We start from the raw sequence: 21608 nt of genomic DNA on the forward strand, positions 1-21608 counted from the left end.
TGAATATATATATATATATATATATATATATATATATATTAAATATATACTTATCTTTTATAACTAAACCTTTGTAACTATTTTTAGAAAAAAAAAAATTCAATGACAGTAATTTTAAAAGCTAAGAAATGATCCCTTTTTCTTCTCGCAATCATTTTATAGGTTTATTTGGAGCTTTCGAATCATCCAGAGTTAAAACAAGTATGGTGTGACAAAACCTTGGTGCAAGTGAACAGGTTTCAGAATGTAAAATCTTTGGTTGTGAAGAGATGTCATGATCTTGTGCATGTAATTCCATCTCATTTGCTTCATTGCTTTAAGAATTTGGAAGATCTGCAAGTATCCGATTGCGATGGAGTGCAAGTCATCTTTAACATGGATGACAGTAACAATAAACAGGTGACAAAAGCAATGGGGTTGTCTCGTTTGATGAAAATATTATCTTTAAAGAATCTACCAAATTTGGAACATGTATGGAACAAAGATTCAATAGAAATTATTCACTTTTCTGCTCTGCAAGATTTGAGCATTGAAAAATGTGATAGTTTGAAATATGTGTTTCCAACATCCATTGCTGAAGACCTTGCCATGCTGAATAATCTTTCGGTAGAAGACTGTGAGAAAATGGTAAAAATCTTTGCAGAAGATAAAAGAACCTCAGAATTAGGAGACACCAAAACATTTGAGCTTCCTTCTTTGACTTCACTGGTGCTTAGAGAGCTGCCAATGCTCAAACACTTTTATCCGGGACTACAAAAGCTTCAATTTCCGAAGCTTAAACAACTATATATACATGTCTGTAAATGGATGATACTCAGTTGTCAAGAGGCAGAGGCATTTATAGATCAACAAATTCTACTTCCAATCGAGCAGGTACTTCTTATGACGATTCTATAGTTTTATTGAAATCAGTTTATATTAACCAAACAATTATAAAAATTTATATAACGTAACAAAAATCATTGATAAGAAATAAGTAAATTAAATAACACCGTAATTAAGAAAAAAATTGTGCAATATCATAAATATAACAGAAACTTCAATGTGAATATTGATGAACAACAAAAGTTCTGTAACTTTTTTTTTAAAAAAAAAAATTAAAGAGTTTAAGATGACAAGATAAAATATTAATGTATAAACTTAAAAGCTAATATTAAAGATTTATAGCCCCTCAAAAATATGCTTGAGTTTATAAAAACGTAAAGTATCTTTTATTTTAGAGAATTTTTTTATTGAATATTAAAATCAGATAAAAAATAAAGATTATAACTAAATTTTTTAAAAAAATATATATTATATATGATATCTTTATTTTTTAATTATAAAAATAATAATTTTTGCATTTTATTAAAAAAAAGTATTCTAGCTTTTATTTGAATTGCAATATACATTTTAACATCAAAACAAAATAATTGAATTAATATGATGATAGTGAAGTGAGTGTTCATCATTCTATATTTGTCATATTTTTATTTTTTTTAAAGTGATTTATTTAAAAAAAAGTGGCAAAACAATATATTTTAATGGTTTATCCTTTTCTCACAAAAAAATATCATAAGTTGCTATATTTGACATTATAAAATATGAAATATGATTAAATAACTCAATTTTGTACCCGCTATTTCATATAATTTGTCATTGCATGTCAATTTATTTAAGTTCTATATGAATCAAATAATTTGTTCATTATTAGGCGTAGAGTAATATATATTTCAACTTATTTAATTTTTGTTTTTAAAACGAATTTATTCATTTTTTTCGTTGCTAGTTGCCTACAATTTTCTTTATATAATTTTTGGTTGCAATTAATAGAATAGAAAAAATAAGTTGCAGAAATTTTTTTCTATCCCAAAAGATTTTCAAAAAAAGTATTTGCGTGAAAAAAATGTTGGCATATATTTTTCTTTGGATCTAATCAATATTACCTAAGTTTATTAGAATTGTTTAGTGAGTGATTAAGAATTAGAGAAATCAACAAATCCAGCCATAGTTGTATATGAATTACATTATTTATTCACTAGTAGATATCCAAACTAATTTATGTTGTTCTTAAAATGAGTCTATTTTGATTGTGTTGCTTGTTAGGTTAATCTTCTATTTCAGAGCTTGAAGAAATTATCATTTGATATGAGAGGCGCCAAGTTGACTTGGGAACTAAAGTCTCGGATACTTGGATTCGGGAAGTCAGAAGAAAGGGTTGAAGAGGTGCTATTTGAGGAAAAACCTAAGGCTGATTATGTTCAACTCCTATCGCATCTCCCTCTCAAAGGGTTAAGCATGTCTTCTCTTTTGAGACTCAAGTCCATTGGTTTCGATCACTCTTGGATACACCCCATCCTTGATAATATCCAAACATTGGAAGTGAAGTGGTGTCTTGATATAAAGAACTTAGTAGCAAGCAAGGTGTCTTTCTCTAGTCTGACGAAATTGAATATATATCATTGCATTGATTTGTTGTATGTGTTCACATCTTCAACAGCAGAAAGTTTGAGTCAACTCAAGCATATGGAGATAAGCTATTGTAGTTCAATGCGAGAGATAATATGCAAAGAGGATGATGAATCTAATGAGAACATAATATTTGAGCAGCTTCAGTTTTTGCATCTTGAAGAGCTGCCAATGCTGAGATGGTTATACTCAGGCAAACGTACTTTGTGTTTTCCATCATTGCAACACTTATCCATCTTTGGCAGATTCTGGAGTATGACAACATTCTGTCCCCACATTCACATAATAAATCTAAATTCAGTCAAGTTGCGCTCAGGACAAAGGTGGATTAATGAATATGAAGTCCAATGGGAAGTTGATGTTGATACCACCATTCGCAAAATGAATAACAAAAAAGTACGTCTTTCATTCTTTCAAAGTTAAAATTATTCTGTTAAAAAGGTCTTGATATTGTGCTTGTTTAGGCATCATTATTTTGATAAAAAAAATATATTTTTTCAATAAAAAAATCTTTTTTATTTTTTAGCGTGTTTGACAAATTTCTAATAGTAAAAATAAAAGCATTAGAAAAATAAAAAAAATATATATTTTTTGAGAAACTATAATTTATATTTTTTTAAAAGATTTTTTTTAAAAAAAAATATTTTTCATATAATAAATAAACAAAAAAGTACGTCTTTCATTCTTTCAAAGTTAAAATTATTTTGTTAAAAAGGTCCCTGATATTATAAACTACATAATTGGAATAATAGATAAAAGAAATAAACAAATTCCAGGTCTAGTGCTCTTTCATATCATTTAATGCTCTTTTATATATTGAAACGTTACATAACAACCTTACTTTCATATCATTTAATCATATTGTTATTAATATTATTTAAACTTAAACAAAAAATCTTTTATATATCTTGATATTCATCTTTTGTTTAGGTGAAATTTTTTAAATTCCGTGACTTTATTCAGTCACCATTTGACTTCCTGCCTTTATAATTTTTTTATCACTATATTTTTTGTAACTTGCAAAATCTTAAAAAAATATTAAACCATTCTTCTACCTTAACCCATAACAACAATAAACAAGTCTCACAGCCCACAAATTCAGCCCAAAAGAATACATAAATTCAATTATAATTTTAGTCTTTATTATCTTTATCTTATCTTTAGTTGTTCTTATCTTATCTTTATTTGCTTTTATTTTTTATAGGACAATGCTCTATATATATTTAGTCACTTCAATATAATTCAATCAACAATCAATAAAAGTTCTTTTCTTTGCTTTTCCTACTCTTTCACAATTTTATTATGGTATCAGAGCTCTTCTTGAGCTCTGCTGATATCCATGGATAAACCAACCGATTCAGATCCTAAAACTCTTTCAACTCCCCCGCCTACCATGAATAATCAACCTTCCAATTTAACTCAAGATACAACCAATCCCTATTATATTCATCCAAGCGAAAATCCTACCTCAGTCTTGGTTACCCCTGTTCTTACAGTAAACAATTACCATTCATGGAATAGATTCTTCACTATGGCTATTATTTCCAAAAATAAATATGGATTTCTTACTGGTTCTATCTCCTCTCCTCTACCTGGGGATCCTCTTTTCTCGACTTGGGAACGTTGCAACAACTTGGTCTTATCTTGGTTATTCCATTCTTTGTCCCCTTCTATAACTCAAAGTGTCCTCTATTTTGCCACTGCCTCCTCTGTCTGGACCGATTTGAAAGAACGATTTGCTCAGAGTGATCTTCTCCGAATTGCTGAGTTGCAAGAAGAAATCTATGCACTTAAGCAGGGCACTCTGTCTGTCACCGAGTTCTACACATCACTGAAGTCTCTTTGGGAGGAACTCGACAGTTCTCGCCCTCTCCCGGTCTGTTCATGTCCAGCAACATTTCACAGATCACAAGATTTTATAATTCGCTTTCTTAAGGATTGGATGAACGGTTTTCGGTGGTGCGATCTCAAATACTTCTCCTAGACCAATTACCTCCAGCAACCAGAGTTTTTGCATTGGTCATCCAACATGAACGACAGCTACAAGTTACCGCTGGGATTCTAGACGATCCACGTTCCATCACTGCCGCCATCGATTCGCGGCACCCCTCACAAGGTCGCGGTCGCGGTTGCTTTTCCTCCGGCAAGGGTCGCGGTGGTTTTCCCTCCAGCGCGGGACGTGGTGGTTCCTCTAAGTTCTGTACGCATTGCGGTCGTAGTGGCCACACGATTGAAGTCTGTTATTCGAAACACGGGTTCCCACCAGGGCATCCACGTCACTCTGGTAGTCCACATCACTCTGTTGCTATCACCGCCACCACTCCTTCAATCGCCCCTCCAGTGTATGATGAGAGGGCAGCCCTAGGTCATATTGAAGGGCATACCCATCAGCCGAATCCAAACCCAATTTTGGACCTCTCACTAGCCCAACAACAAGCTCTCATAGCACTTCTCAAAAAGACCGAGTCTCCCTCTTCAGAATATAGAGATAATGGTTCATCAAATCAAAATGGGTTTTTGCCTAATCCGAGTACTCATTATCTTTGTTCTTCAAACACATTTTCTATTTTAAATAATTTTTCCAACAAAAATACCTTTTTAAATTCTTGGATTATTGATTCTGGTGCCACAGACCATATTGCATCAAACTTATCTTGGTTTATTTCATATTACAAAATCTCTCCCATTATCATTCACTTACCAAATAACACTAAAGTCACTGCTTCCTATAAGGGTATTGTGCAATTTTCTTCATCTTTAATCCTTCATGATATTCTTTATCTGCCTTACTTTAATTTTAACATTATTTCCATATCCAAAATTACTTCCAATCTTCAATGTCAACTCACTTTTTCATCTTCTTCTTGCACTTTATAGATCAACACTTTGAGGACGATTGGCTTTGGTAGAATGAGAGAAGGCTTGTATGTTGTTGAAAATACTCTCACTCACACCCCATCAACTTCACATTCCATTCATACTATCAAAACAAAATCAACCATTACACCATCCGAGTTATGGCATTTTCGTTTGGGTCATCTTTCTGAACAACGACTTAATTATTTACATAAGCAATTTCCTTTTATTTCTATGCATTATGATAAAACTTGTGATATTTGTCATTTTTCTAAACAGAAGAAACTTTTATTTTCTCAAAACTTTAATAAAACTAATGCAATTTTTGATTTATTACATTTTGACATTTGGGGCCTGTTTCGACAAAATTTTATTCATAATCATAAATATTTCTTAACTGTTGTTGATGATTTTAGTCGCTTTACATGGGCTATTTTGTTAAAATCAAAAGGAGAAGTGCAAAATCATGTAAAGAATTTTATTACTTTAGTTGAAACACAATTCAATTCTAAAGTCAAAACTGTCCGTTCCGATAATGGACCAGAATTTATTTTACATGATTTTTATGCTTCCAAGGGAATTATTCATCAATGTAGTTGTGTTGAAACCCCTCAACAAAATGGACGGGTAGAACGCAAGCATCAACATATTTTAAATATAGCTCGTGCTCTTATGTTTCAATCTAATTTACCATTATCTTTTTGGTCTTATGCTGTTAAACATGCCGTTTATTTGCTTAATAGAGTTCCATCCTCTGCAATTAATTTTCAAACACCATTTGAGATTTTATTTAATCATCCACCAAATTATCATGACCTTAGAGTTTTTGGTTGTTTATGTTTTGTGTCTACCCTAATGACAAATAGATCAAAATTTGATCCAAGAGCCAAAAGGGGTGTTTTCATTGGTTTTCAAAATGGTTTTAAAGGATATATCATTTATCTTTTGGATGACAAAAGAATTGAAATTTCTCGAAATGTTGTATTTGATGAATTAGTCTTTCCTTTGGTTCACACAAATGACCCAATTTCTCTCTCCAACCCAACAACAAATTCTGAACCAAACAATTTTTCTATCAACACACATAACCCAAAAATACCAACCCTTCCAGTTGAAACCTCACCCATACCCATTGATCCAACTCCATCTAATCCTTTATTCTCTCCAACAACCTATCCTTCTTCCTCACTATCGTGTCCTAACCAACTTGAATCCATAACAACCGAATCTCTTTTGAGGCCCACACCCTCCTCTTCTTCTGCACTAGACACTAGTCCACCATCACCTCCTCATCCCCCGTCACCTTCCTCACCACCTGAGCAACCCCATCCTCGTCATTCTGATCGACCTCACCGACCTCCAGCATATCTCTCTGATTACTTGTGCAATTCGTCTCTCACCTCTACCAATCAATCTCCCTCAAAGTGCAGGTATCCTTTATCTTCAGTCATGTCTTTTTCTTCTCTTTCATCTTCACATAAAAGGTTTCTATTATCTCTACATTCTGACGTTGAGCCAAAGTTCTTTAAAGATGTCAATCAACATCCCAATTGGTGTAGTGCTATGAAAGATGAGCTGGATGCTCTTGAGTTGAACAAAACTTGGCGTCTTGTTGATTGTCCTGCAGGTGTTAAGCCGGTTAGCTGTAAATGGGTCTATCGCATCAAACGCAAGCCTGATGGTTCAGTTGATCGATATAAGGCTCGCCTTGTGGCCAAAGGATTCACCCAGACTGAAGGTGTTGATTTCTTGGAAACCTTCTCTCCTGTTGTCAAGCCTGCCACCATTAGATTAGTTTTGGCATTGGCCTCTATGAAGCATTGGCCCATACATCAGTTAGATGTCAATAATGTTTTCTTACATGGGGATCTTTCTGAAGATGTTTACATGACTTTGCCACCCGGGTTCACATCTCCTCGCCCAAATCAATGCTGCAAGTTACTAAAGTCATTATATGGTCTACGACAATCTAGTCGTATGTGGTATGACAAACTTTCTCATCTTTTACTATCCCATGGATATCAGCAGACTTTATCTGATTATAGTCTATTTGTTAAATTTACTGGTGCTCAAATTTGTATACTTCTAGTCTATGTTGATGACATCGTTCTCACCGGCGATTCTATCTCTGAACTTGCTTTCATTAAGTCTATTTTGCACCAGCACTTTCGAATTAAAGATTTGGGCCCTTTAAAATATTTTTTGGGTATTGAAGTAGCTCAATCAGCAAAGGAATTTTGCTTATCTCAGAGAAAATATTGTCTTGATCTTTTGGAGGATTATGGTTTATTAGGTGCTAAACCTGCCTCTGTTCCAATGGATAGTTCCACAAGATTATATCAAGATAAAAGTCCCTTGCTATCTAACCCTTCTGTGTATCGCCGTTTGGTTGGGCATCTTATCTACTTTACCACTACTCGACCAGACATCATGTATGCCACTCAACAATTAAGTCAATTTATGGCAACTCCTACTGAATCTCATCTTCAAGCTGCCAAGCATGTGTTACGATATCTAAAAACTAGCCTCGGCAAAGAAATTTTTTTTTCAAGAGAATCAGAAATTCAGCTTCTCGGCTTCAGTGACTCTGATTGGGCCGGATGTCCTGACACTCGGCGATCTTTAACAGGCTATTGTTTTTTCTTAGGCAACTCTTTAGTCTCTTGGAAGACCAAGAAACAAACCACCGTTGCCCGCTCATCTACTGAAGCAGAATATCGTGCACTTGCCAACACAACTTGTGAACTTCAATGGATAATAAATCTGTTACAATTTTTACGTATCTCTCCTATCCGCCCACCAGTTTTATATTGTGATAATCAAAGTGCTCTTCATATTGCTGCTAATCCAGTTTTTCATGAACGGACCAAACATTTAGAGGTCGATTGTCACTTGGTTCGACAAAAAGCTCAAGTTGGAGTGATGAAACTTCTCCCCATTCCTTCTTCTGGGCAATTAGCTGACATCTTCACAAAGCCTTTGTCTCCTCAACCCTTCCATCTTAATCTCAATAAGCTTGGAGTTCTCGATATCTTTCATCCTCCAGCTTGCGGGGGCATATTAAACCATTCTTCTACCTTAGCCCATGACAACAACAAAGAAGTCTCACAGCCCACAAATTCAGCCCAACAGAATACATAAATTCAATTATAATTTTAGTCTTTATTATCTTTATCTTATCTTTAGTTATTCTTATCTTATCTTTATTTGTTTTTATCTTTTATAGGACAATACTCTATATATATTTAGTCACTTCAGTACAATTCAATCAACAATCAATAAAAGTTCTTTTCTTTGCTTTTCCTACTCTTTCACAATTTTATTAAAAATACGTATTACATGTAAATAATTATGACACTGTAAAAAAATAAATGTTCTTTTAAAGAACTTCTTTAAATTCTTATATTAATATTTAGTGCGTAGAATAAATTAAAAATTCAACTATAAACATTTTAAATTAAAAAATTTATCATCTAATCAAATCTATATGATATTATATAATGGAATTTGTCACATAAAATCAAAACAAAAGATATATCATGATATATTAGAAGATTATTTATTTTAAGAATTTTTATTATTAGCAATATACTTATCTACTATATAAGGATTGAAAAAGGTTTGATATACAAATTTTTCTTTTTTTAAATATTCTTCATTATATATAGTTATTTGTAAATTTTAAATATAAAATCTCTTGGTTAAAAATGAAAAAAGTACCATCTAAACTAATATTGTATCTATTATTACACAGAATTAATGAATAAGAGGGTAGATTAAATACACTAGCTAGTTATAATAATAGGCTCGCATAACATTCAAGTAATATTAGAGGATTTCAATAAGATGCCGTTAAAAAATGAATGACATTAAACAAGACAAAGCCTAGTAGTATACAGCCTTTAAAATTATATATTTGTTACATATAATATTATATAATATTATGTATTTATTTCAGAGGTAAATTAATGAATGTAAAATAAAATAATTTAATTAATTTAGGCTGATTTTTATTATTTTTTAAATATTTTTTATTTTAAAAATATTATTTATATATTAAAAGTAATAATCTTATCAAGTAAATGTATTAGTGACTGATTTTAGTGTACATGTATCAAAATTTTTTAAATGAGAAGAAATAACTCTTAAATTTTTACCCAACTTTATTAAACATTGTAAATAATTACAAATAAAAAGTCGAACTTACAAGTATATCCCAATCCCTTGTGATTTCACACAACTCTCCTAATGTAGAGAACCAAATAAGGAGTAATTAAATTTCTTATTTTCCATGTGCAGATTTTACTCAGAGAAAGTCTATATTTTCAAGAGATGTGGCGTGCCTCATTGCCGCTCTCTGAAGCATGCTTCAGTAATTTGCAGTCCTTGGTTGTGCATCAATGTGATTTTTTATCGGAAGTAATACCTGCTAATTTACTTCCTTTTTTAAATAACATGCGAAAATTGAAAGTTCAAAAATGTAGTTCCGTGAAAACTATATTTGATGTGAAATGCATAACAAAAGACAGGACACTCCTACCAATTAAATTTTCACTGAAGAAGTTGGTCTTAGAAAAGTTGCCGAATTTGGATAGCATTTGGAATGAAGATCCTGATGGGATACTCGACTTTCAACTTATACAACAAGTGCATGTTGATACATGTAAAAGTCTTACCAGCTTGTTCCCAAAATCAGTAGGCAAGGATCTTGTCAATCTTGAAAATCTAGAGTTGAAACATTGTAAAAGCTTGGTGGAAATCATTGCAGGGAATGAAACTACACCAGAAAGAGCAATTTCAAACCTTATTAAGTTCCCACGTTTGACTTCATTGATACTATTGGATTTACCAAGCTTCAATTGTTTCTACTGTTCATTGCATTGTGTCCTGTTGAAGACACTCAATGATCATGATCCACAAATTGAGGACCAAGTCTCTTTTAAAGAGGTACTTATTAATCATGCGATTGCTTTATATTTCCTACATGAGACTACTAACGATAAATAGGTTAAAAAATCTTGTAATATGAATAGTGAATTGTGTTGTATAACAGTGCCTATAAATTCTTCTTACTGTATGATTTATATGTAAAAATAATGTACTTTATATTTTCTTTTTTCTTTCTTCAAAATATATTGGTGGACATGTCTTGCGATCAGCATCACGAGTCTATGTATTTGTTCCCACCTCCAAAAACAAAATTATCAAATATATAAAGTATTTGTTGTGGTATATGTATATTTTTCTCTTGTATGGTATTCATTCTTATAATTTTAATAATATAAGATTAAGTCCATTTGATTTAGTTATTTCTCTAACAACTTTGAATTGATGGCCTCATTTCCTCTGTCCAGGTTACTCCGAAATTGACCAACATGTTGTTTGGTAAAAGAGAAGCGAAGATGATTGGACATGAAGAATGTGAGGGAAGCCACTTTTGCGACATAAATGTTCCTGCTATGCACAGCTTTAATGTTGAGCTTGAGTCTGATGAACTTCCATATACATTTCTCCAAAAGGTGTCCTGTATAGAAAATCTCGAAGTGAAAAATAGTTCCATCAAAGAGATATTCTACTCTGAAAACTCTAATGTGGATTGTGTCCAAGTTTTACCACGTCTTAAGGAATTGAAGTTGACTTCTCTTTCTGAACTAATTTCCATAGGATTTGAACACTCTTGGATACGAGAATCATCAATTCTCAAAACTCTGGTAACCTTAGAAGTAAGAAGCTGCTCTGGTTTAACAAGCTTAGTTTCTTCTCCTGTATATTTCTCCAATCTGACGCATTTGATTGTATCTGAATGCGATAGCATGATATATTTGTTCACATCTGCAACAGCTAAAAGTTTGACTCAACTCAAAAAAATAGAAATATCTAATTGTAAATCTATGCAATGGATTGTGTCTAATGAAGGAGAAGTAGCAATTCATGATGAGATAGTATTTGAGCAGCTGCAAGAGTTACGACTTGAGTGTTTAAAAAACCTTAGAAGATTTTACAATGGGGGTTTTACCTTAACCTTTCCATCATTGGAGGAATTGCAAGTATTTGAGTGCAACAGGATGGAAATTTTCTGTGAAGGTACCATCAATACAAACAAGTTCTGTGAAGGTACCATCAATACAAACAAGTTGTCAGCAGGTTTTTTTAATTATGGAGATAAAACCACATTGGAAGTTGATCTCAATTCTACCTTACGAAACACTTACAGGACAGAGGTATGTATTTTTTTATTTTTCTCGTTTCTTATTTTTTCTTTAAGAGACAAAAACTTTTCTTAATACATTTTAAGTGTTTATAACAACAAATATTATTTTGTAAAGAGAAAAATTTACTTACTTTACCAACCTATATTCTTTGACCGACAGAATTCATATCACAATAACTTGAATTAGCATTGATCGACGCAGTTTTTAGCTATATAGCACATTTTTAATATGCCAACCTATATCCGATGTTGGATTAAAAGCAGATATGATATGCATCATTATTGTTGCAAAATGTCCATGAATTTCACATTAGATGATATAATCTTTACACAATTTGTGCAAATATTTATATATGTATTCATAATTTAACAATTGAGAAGAATTGCAGTGTATAAAATTTTGGATGGATTATTCCTCTTCCTCTCTGATCTCTTTCTGTTTATGTATAAATGTGTGGAAGGTTTCTTGTTAGAATAATAAGATTATACCGGAATGAGAAGAATATATTTGAGTAGTTAAATCATGTATGAATACTCAAGATATAAAGACTTTTTTAAGTGCAAAACAGAAAAATTATAAAGATATAAGATGTTTAATTTCTAAAAAATATGTAACTAAAAACGTGTACGTAGTGAGAATGAAAGTTGGATCAAAATACTAGATTTTGTGTAGCCAATTAACATGTGTACTGATTAATTTAACATTTTTATTATGTTTCATGCCCAGGTTGCAAAATTTGTGAGGGAAGTAAAGGAATTGAAGCTCCGCGAACACCCAAGGATACATGGAATATGGAATGGTCCATTTCGAGTTCCATCCTTGTGCTTCATCAGATTGAAGATCTTGGTTGTGGAAAGATGTGAATTCACGTGTATTGTAATACCCTCTCACATACTCAGTTTGCTATGTAAATTGGAAGAGTTGGTAGTGCGACAATGTGATTCTGTGAAAGCAATATTTGAAGTGACACATGAAGAAGACACAAAGATCAATTCTTTAAGGTCTGGCCTAAAGAAATTGACTATTGAGCAGCTACCAAATCTTGAACATGTTTGGGATTCAGATCCTACTCAACAAATTAGTTACTTTCAGAGCTTTCAAGAAGTCTACGTTCATGGATGCAACAACCTTCAAAGGTTATTTCCAACATCTGTAGCTGAAGATCTAAATAAACTTGAGAAACTGGAAGTAACAGAGTGTGATAGATTGGTGGAAATTGTTGCAAAGGATGAAGTAGTTGTTGAAGGAGCTCCTAAAGAGTTTGCATTGCAAAGCATGACCTCCATAAAATTGTGGTCTTTGCCAGAATTGAAATGTTTTTACCCTGCTCCGCACAAGCTAGAATGCCCCAAGCTAGAGGAAGTGCACTTATTCCACTGTGAAAAGTTGAAGACATTCCAATTTGAGTCTCAGAAATTTCAATATCCACAAGCAGAGAATCAAGCCATTTTCTTGCCAGAAAAGGTTTCATGTCTTGTTAATCTTTATGACATTAATACATCCATGTCTTATTGATTATTTTGACTATCATTTATGTAGTATGCTGAATTGATAATACTTTTTTCCCTTGTAGGTAATCCCGTACTTGAAGTTTCTAGCAGTCAGCAAGGAGGATATCATGATGATGTTGCATGGACAGTTTCAATTGAACAACCTTCCAAAATTAGAAGCTCTTCAATTGCAATGTTTTCATGATGATTCAGATACTTTACCATATGAATTTCTTCAACGGTTGCCCAATGTAGAAAAGCTCGTTGTATGTTGTAGCTCTTTCAAAGAGATAATCTGCACTAAAAGACCTACCATGGATTGTGTCAAAGAAATTATTCCACAAGTGAAGTGTTTGCAGTTGAGTACCTTGTCTCAGTTGAATTCCATTGGGTTAGAGCATTCTTGGGTGCAACACATTTCTGAAAATATTGAAAAATTGCAAATAGATAACTGTCATAGTTTGAGGAGCATAGTACCAAGCAAGGTATCGTTCTCGAGCCTAATAGAGTTGAACATATCAGAATGCAATGGGCTTGTGAATTTGTTCACACCTTCAACAAGCAGAACTCTGCATCATCTGAAGAACATGTCCATAGAAAACTGTGAATCATTGAAAGAGATTGTGTCTGAAGAAGAAGTAGAAGAGTCATCAGGGCATGTAGAAGAAGAGATAATAGTATTTCATAAACTGAAAACTCTGTCCCTTCGCTCTCTACCAAACCTTGGAAGGTTTTACAATGGCAACATTGGGTTAAAATTTCCATCCTTGGTTCATTTGTTGCTAATCGATTGCAGCAAGATGGAAAGTTTTTGTGCAGGTACAGTATCTGTGAACAGGTGGATGGAAGTTCAATTCAAGGACGAAGAAGATACTGAAGTCTACCCGTTTGATGATATGGAAGAAAAGCATGCATTGTTGGTTGAGGGTGATCTCAATTGTGCTGTACGGAACGTATTTGAAGGGGTATGTTTTTAATTCCTTTATCTTTTTAGTCCATGTTTTGATGAGAATAAATAAAGTTTACTTCCTGAAATTTATTAAAAGAATTAACTTCATTTGATAAGCTAGGAAGCAAACAGAAAGGGATACTCATTCTGTAAAATCATCTATACACAATATGCAAATACCCTAAATATCAACCCCTGTTAATTAGGTCTCTTCTGCATGCATCCTATATGTATTCCTGTGGGACCAGTTGTTATACAAAAACACCAAAGATTCCTACTCACCTACAAACCAGAAAGACCAGAAAAGGAAAAGATTACCAAGTTAAATGTTTTGCATTTTGCTCTTATTCATAATTCTCATACCCACTTCAGAGATATGTAAGGGACATGCATCATATTCCTTCTCTCTTCCATTATTGTATACTACTTGTTCATCAATCATCATACATTTTACTTGCTTACTAGCTAGTTTTAAAACTCTTTTAATTAATTAAAATAGTATTTTAATTTCACTTTACAAATCTTTTAACTTAATTATAGATATATATTTTAATTTATAAATCTTATCTAGATCTAAATGTAAGATTCTTGACCTAAAATCATTAGTTAATCTTTATATATGTACCCTAAAACATTACCAGGATAAAGATTCTTAAGGACTTTTAGTTAGTTCGAAAGTCTAATGTATTTTTATTTGAATATAAAATTATTTATTTATACGTTATGACTAAATAGTTTGTAGGTTGATAATTTATTTTATTTTGTCATACACACTACACACCTCACTCACGATAATATGGGTTCATTTTTTCAATAATTTTATAATATAATTTGTGAATCATGCACTTAATGAAAATTTTAAAACTGTGAACATTTCAACTAAACTTTGCAATGTTGTTCAATCTTTCTCTTCCTCTCCCTCTCCCTCTTTCTTCTTTTATTAGAAGTGTAGAAGGAGAATTCATAAATTTAAAGCTTGTTTTTATTTAAGTCTAAAATAAACTGTATTTTATTTATCAATAATTTTGTCTTTCTAGTAGACTTCAAATTAAAATGAAGTATCTGTAAAAAAATAGTAAAGCTAATTTTAGAAAATATATAAATAAATAATAACTAAATAAAATGAAAGGTAATAAACAATCTTAGTTTATAACCTTAGAATTTTAATGGTTGAAAAAGAGAAGAATTATATACCTTTAATTAACGGGTGGTTCATATTGAAGAGACTCACCTATAAATTGAGTTTTTCTTTAATTCATTTCAATCAAGTCATCCAGATAGAATAACATAATATTTCTTTGAGTAGTTTTCTTCTATATATATAGAGAGAAGTGTGTTCTCCTTTTGTCAAGAGAGAGTGTTATTGTAGTCTCCTTATGATAGAGAGAAGTTGTAATTCTCAAAGAAAGTTATTCAATTGTTTCCATATTTTATACAAATTTTTAATTTTTCATCTCTATATCTTGCTGTGTCATTTGTCTGGTACCTAACAGTGGTATCAGAGCCAAAGGTTGCTGATTAATATTTTTTTTTTCGCTGCGAGTTACCGTCTAAAAAAACTGGCAGCAAAGTATGAAATTCCAAAATTCAGTGGGAGTAATTTTTCCATATGAAAATTGAAGATAAAAGCCATTATGAGAAAAGACAATTGCGTGACAGCAATTGAAGGTAGACCCGCTGGAATTACAGATGAAAAATGGAAGGAGATGGACAACAATGCTGTTGCAAACTTACACTTGGCACTAGCTGATTCAGTTTTATCAAGTGTAGCAGAGAAAAAGACAGCAAAGGAAATTTGGGATGCTCTCACCAAATTATATGAAGTCAAGTCACTTCACAACAAGATATTCTTGAAGAGAAGACTTTATACTCTTCGAATGAGTGAGTCCACATCGGCAACGGATCACATCAACAATCTAAATACGCTATTTTCCCAACTTTCATCGTTGGAATATACCATAGCGGAAAATGAACGCGCAGAGCTCTTACTTCAAAGTCTACCAGACTCATATGATCAACTTATCATTAACTTAACTAATAATGTTTTGACTGATTATCTTTCTTTTGATGACATGGTTGCTGCGGTTCTTGAAGAAGAATCTAGGCGCAAGAATAAGGAAGATAGATTAGAGAGCTCAAAACAAGCAGAGGCTTTATTGATGACAAGAGGAAGATCAATGGAGCGTGGTTCCAGTCGGAGTCAAAGTAGACCAAAGTCACAAAGTAAGAAGCAAGTCAAATGCTACAATTGTGGTAAGAGAGGGCACTTCAAGAAAGATTGTTGGAATAAGAAGAGTATAGAGAAGGTTCCAGAAGGATCAAGTTCTCAAGGATGTGTTGCGAGCACTTTTGATGATGGAGAAATCCTGTATGGCGAAGCAACAATTGGTTCTAAAGGTAGCAAATAGCTCACTGATGTTTGGATTGTTGATTCAGGAGCAACATGGCTCATGACTCCTCATCGTGATTGGTTTTGTACATATGAACCTGTCTCGGAAGGATCGGTGTTTATGGAAAACGATCATGCCTTAGAAATTGTTGGAATGGGTACTGTCAAAATAAAAATGTTTGATGGTTCTATTCGTTCACTTCAAGGGGTAAGACACGTGAAAGGCTTGAAGAAGAATTTGTTGTCGATTGGGCAATTGGATGAACTTGGCTGCAAGACCCATATTGAAGGTGGGATCTTGAAAGTTGTTAAAGGAGCTCTTGTGGTAATAAAAGCAGAAAAGATTGCAGCAAATCTATACATGCTTGTGGGAGATACTTTACAAGAGGCAGAGGCATCAGTTGCTTCAACAAGCCAAGAAGAAATGACGATGATATGGCATTGCAAACTAGGCCACATGTCAGAACGAGGCTTGAAGATTCTTGTAGAACGTAATCTCATTCCCGGGCTCAAATCGGTAAACTTACCGTTTTGTAAGCACTGCGTTACAAGCAAACAACATAGATTGATGTTTGGTAGATCAACTGCTCGGAGCAAGCACATATTGGAGTTGATTCATTCTGATGTGTGGGAATCGCCGGAGATGTCCCTAGGAGGAGCAAAATATCTTGTATCATTTATTGATGATTACTCTAGGAGGCTATGAGTGTACCCGATCAAGAAGAAGTCAGACGTGTTTGCGATGTTCAAAGAGTTCAAAGCAAAGTTAGAACTTGAATCTGGAAAGAAGATCAAGTGTTTAAAGACAGATAATGGAGGAGAATATGTCGATGGTGATTTTCTAACATTTTGCAAGCAATCAGGTATTCAACGGCAATTCACAGTTGCATACACGCCTCAGCAAAATGATGTAGCAGAGCGAATGAATAGGACTCTCCTAGAAAGAGCACGAGCTATGTTGCAAACTACAGGTTTAGCCAAGTCTTTTTGGGCAGAAGCTGTTAAAACCGCTTGTTATGTGATAAATCGGTCACCATCAACTGCAATTGGGTTAAAGACACCAATGGAGATGTGGCAAGTTAAGCCACCTAATTATTCTTCTTTACATATATTTGGTTGTCCTGTGTACATGATGTACAATTTCCAAGAAAGAAAAAAGCTAGACCCAAAGTCTAGAAAATGTATATTCTTGGGTTATGCTGACGGAGTTAAGGGGTATCGCCTGTGGGATCCCACTGCCCGCAAGGTAGTTGTCAGTAGAGATGTGATATTTGCAGAAGATGAATTACAAAAAGAACAAGAAAATGACAGCACTATTAAAGAGATAACCACTGTTCAAATAGATGAAAAATGCAGAGAAGGTGATCTTTCTAAAGCAGAACCACAGCACGAAGAATAAGAAGCAGAGGCCAATGACATAGAAATTCGTCGATCCACTCGACAAAGAAGAATACCATCATGGCACTCAAATTATGTTTTGACAAACCATGATGTATATTGTCTTTTGACAGAAGATGGAGAACCAACAACTTTTATGGAGGCTATGCGCAATCCAGACGCTTCTATGTGGATGACAGCAATGCAAGAAGAAATTGAGGCATTACATAGAAACCATACCTGGAAACTTGTTGAACTTCTAGCAGGTCGGAAAGCCATTGGTAACAAATGGGTTTACAAGATCAAACGAGATAGTAATGATCAGGTGGAACGATATGGTGCAAGATTGGTTGTCAAGGGATATGCTCAGAAAGAAGGTGTTGACTTCAATGAAATATTTTCTCCAGTGGTGAGACTAACTACTATTAGAGTAGTTTTGGCTATGTGTGCTGCATTTGATTTACATCTAGAGTAATTAGATGTAAAGACTGCTTTTCTTCATGGAGAACTTGAAGAAGAGATATATATGCTCCAACTAGAAGGTTTTGAAGAACAAGGAAAAGAAAACTTGGTTTGCAGGTTAACTAAATCTCTGTACGGTCTAAAGCAGACGCCAAGGTGTTGGTATAAGAGATTTGATTCTTTCATTATTAGCCTTGGATACAACAGACTTAGTTCAGATCATTGTACTTATTACAAGAGGTCTGGTGATAATGATTTCATCATTCTACTGTTGTATGTGGAAGACATGTTGGTGGTAGGTCCCAACAAAGATCAAATCCAAGAATTGAAGGCATAGTTGGCTAGGGAGTTTGATATGAAAGACTTGAGACCAACAAACAAGATTTTAGGGATGCAAATTCACCGAGACAAAAAAGATAGGAAGATTTGGCTATCGCAAAAGAATTATTTGAAGAAAATCTTGCAACGCTTCAATATGCAAGAATGTAAGCCAATTTCAATCCTACTTTCTATGAATTTCAAATTATCCTCAAGTATGTGCCCTAGTAGTGAAGCAGAGAGGATGGAAATGTCTCGAGTACTATATGCATCAGCAGTGGGAAGCCTTATGTATGCCATGATCTGTACAAGGCCAGATATTGCTCAAGTGGTTGCGGTGGTAAGTCAATTTATGGCAGATCCGGGTAAAGAGCATTGGAATGTTGTTAAGAGGATCTTGAGATACATCAAAGGGACCTCGAATGTTGCATTATATTTTGGAGGATCGGAATTCATTGTCAATGGATATGTCGACTCAGATTTTGCAGGTGATCTTGATAAACGAAAATCTACTACAGGATATGTGTTCATGCTTGCAGGAGGAGCTGTGAGCTGGCTATCTAAATTACAAACTGTTGTAGCTTTATCTACTACAGAAGCTGAATATATGGCAGCTACACAAGCATGCAAGGAAGCTATTTGGATCCAAAGGTTGATAGAAGAACTCGGGCACAAACAACAGAAGATTTCTGTGTATTGTGACAGTCAGAGTGCCTTGCACATTGCAAGGAATCCTGCCTTTCGTTCAAAAACAAAACACATTGGAGTACAATATCACTTTATTCGGGAAGTAGTAGAAGAAGGAAGTGTTGATATGCAGAAGATTCACACAAAAGATAACCTAGCAGATGCCATGACAAAACCAATCAACACAGAAAAGTTTGAATGGTGTAGATCCTCATACGGGCTATGGAATACATGAGCAACATGAATTTCAAAAATTTATCAAAATTAGCTTTAAGTGGGAGATTGTGAAAAAATAGTAAAGCTAATTTTAGAAAATATATAAATAAATAATAACTAAATAAAATGAAAGGTAATAAACAATCTTAGTTTATAACCTTAGAATTTTAATGGTTGAAAAAGAGAAGAATTATATATCTCTAATTAACGGATGGTTCATATTGAAGAGTCTTTAATTCATTTCAATCAAGTCATCCAGATAGAATAACATAATATTTCTTTGAATAGTTTTCTTCTATATATAGAGAGAGAAGTGTGTTCTCCTTTTGTCAAGAGAGAATGTTATTGTAGTCTCCTTATGATAGAGAGAAGTTATAATTCTTAAAGAAAATTATTCAATTATTTCCATATTTTATACAAATTTTTAATTTTTCATCTTTATATCTTGCTGTGTCATTTGTCTGGTACCTAATAGTATCACATTACATTAAATTTTAATTTTACTGCTACTAATAAAGTTTAAATTTTTTATTTTCATTTATCTTTTTTCAAACTGACACAATTATATTAACAGTTTTATTAGAGGAGTTCAATTGCAAAGATGGAGTTAAAGACAAAAAGGCGACATCTAACCATATCAAAGGAGTTGATGAAGAGAAAAGAGAAAAGATTTGTTGTTAGTTGCAATTTGATTTGTTTTATATTATAGTTGTTTTAAAAAAATCCAAAAAAATTAAAAATGCAAAAAAAAAAAAAAAACATGTGTGGTGTGATTGTAAGTTATAAAAAAAAAAAAAATAGAGTGCGTGTCTAGTGTGTAGTTATAAGTTAAAAAAGAAAAAAAATAAAAAATGAAAAAACAAAAAAAAAGTACATTAATGAGGTGTTAGGTGTGTGATTGTAATGGATGGTGGATTATAACAGTGTGTTGAACTGTAGTATTACTTATGTTACTTTGTTTATTGCTTTGAACAGTTTTTTTTTTTTAAATCTCTTTAAAAACGATGATGGTTGGTATTATTCAATTGTCAGTTCAATGTTATGGGTTTGTATTTTTTGCTTTTAACATTTTCTTACTTCGATATGGTACATTTGTGTTTTTAGGAATTTGATTTTTTTTTTTAAAGTGAAAATATTTTTAATTCTTCCTCACAACATGACTAGTAAAATTAAAAGAGGAGTCACCATTTTATTTGCATTTGGACAAATAAAGAAATTAAGTGCTTTTCTAACAATTTTGTTCTTCACAACAGTTTCTGTGCATGCAATTCTTGTAAATTCTATTAGATGGAGCATAAAAGATAGATTTAAACTAATTATTATTTTATTTACGGTATTTTATACATTAAGATTATACATATTTTTTTGTCATGGAGTATGAGAACTATGAAACTTAATTTCTTTGTTTTTTTTTCCTTTAAACAGTGTATGAAACTTATCCATAACAATAACATAAATTATAAATGTATTAACAACATTGATAATAAAGGCATTTGTTTTATTGAAACGAGACAAACTCTCAAAAACTACCTCATAAAAGTAATACAGGATAAGGAGATCCCTCTCTCATCATCAAGAATAATGCTCCTAACTACTGCACAAGGTTTATCAACAAAATGGAAACTCAAACTCATGCTTAAGCTTTTTCTAGGTGCGGCTGAACACCACTCTCCAATTCCTCTGTAACATTTGGAAAATCTTTTTCGCCAGCTGATTGGGGTGATCCTCATGCCTCTCATGTTTTTGACAGAATCAATCTCTTATGATTTTCTTTATGCCCAGATCCCAAGCCATCTGTAATTCCTTAACGATATAGGCATATCTTAGAAAAAATAGAGTAATACCATTCTCCATTAAATTAAAAATGATCTTTTTTAAAACCATCCATTAAAAAAAAGTCCAATTTCGTAAGTCAAATCAGGTCTTTGCCAACGTGGATAATAATTAAATCTCATTGTATATAAAATGATTAAAATCTTTTTCTTCATATAATAATTACATCTACTTTTATGTAATGTAATGCATCTGACTTCTGAGTAAATTCAAACAAATTTGATCACGTGAAATCTGGGTAGCTTCTTGGATTCTCTTTGGTAATTAGTTGAGTAAATAACCATAGTCGTTCGTGAGATTCGCGGAAATATCTAATGTGATCTTCAAGATTTCAATTTTTCTATTGTAGTCCTTCAGATAGAGCTTCAAGC

The 21608-nt window shown here is 32.9% G+C and overlaps 1 protein-coding gene across 2 annotated transcripts in view; it reads left to right on the forward strand.

Moving 5' to 3' along the window:
• The window catches only part of LOC112730589 (uncharacterized), a 34587-nt gene extending 14211 nt beyond the window's left edge, over window positions 1-20376 (forward strand). For both annotated transcript variants that reach the window (XM_029290861.2, XM_072209772.1), the window contains 7 exons: window positions 163-873; window positions 2086-2844; window positions 9604-10251; window positions 10659-11525; window positions 12243-12980; window positions 13090-13971; window positions 19979-20376. In XM_029290861.2, the coding sequence (XP_029146694.1) occupies window positions 163-873; window positions 2086-2844; window positions 9604-10251; window positions 10659-11525; window positions 12243-12980; window positions 13090-13971; window positions 19979-19987 (4614 nt within the window). In that variant the 3' untranslated portion in view covers window positions 19988-20376. The remainder of the gene's footprint in view (window positions 1-162; window positions 874-2085; window positions 2845-9603; window positions 10252-10658; window positions 11526-12242; window positions 12981-13089; window positions 13972-19978) is intronic.
• Window positions 20377-21608: the final 1232 nt, after the last annotated feature.

The sequence above is a fragment of the Arachis hypogaea genome, chromosome 12, assembly GCF_003086295.3.
Source record: "Arachis hypogaea cultivar Tifrunner chromosome 12, arahy.Tifrunner.gnm2.J5K5, whole genome shotgun sequence".
Taxonomy (NCBI): Eukaryota; Viridiplantae; Streptophyta; class Magnoliopsida; order Fabales; family Fabaceae; genus Arachis; species Arachis hypogaea.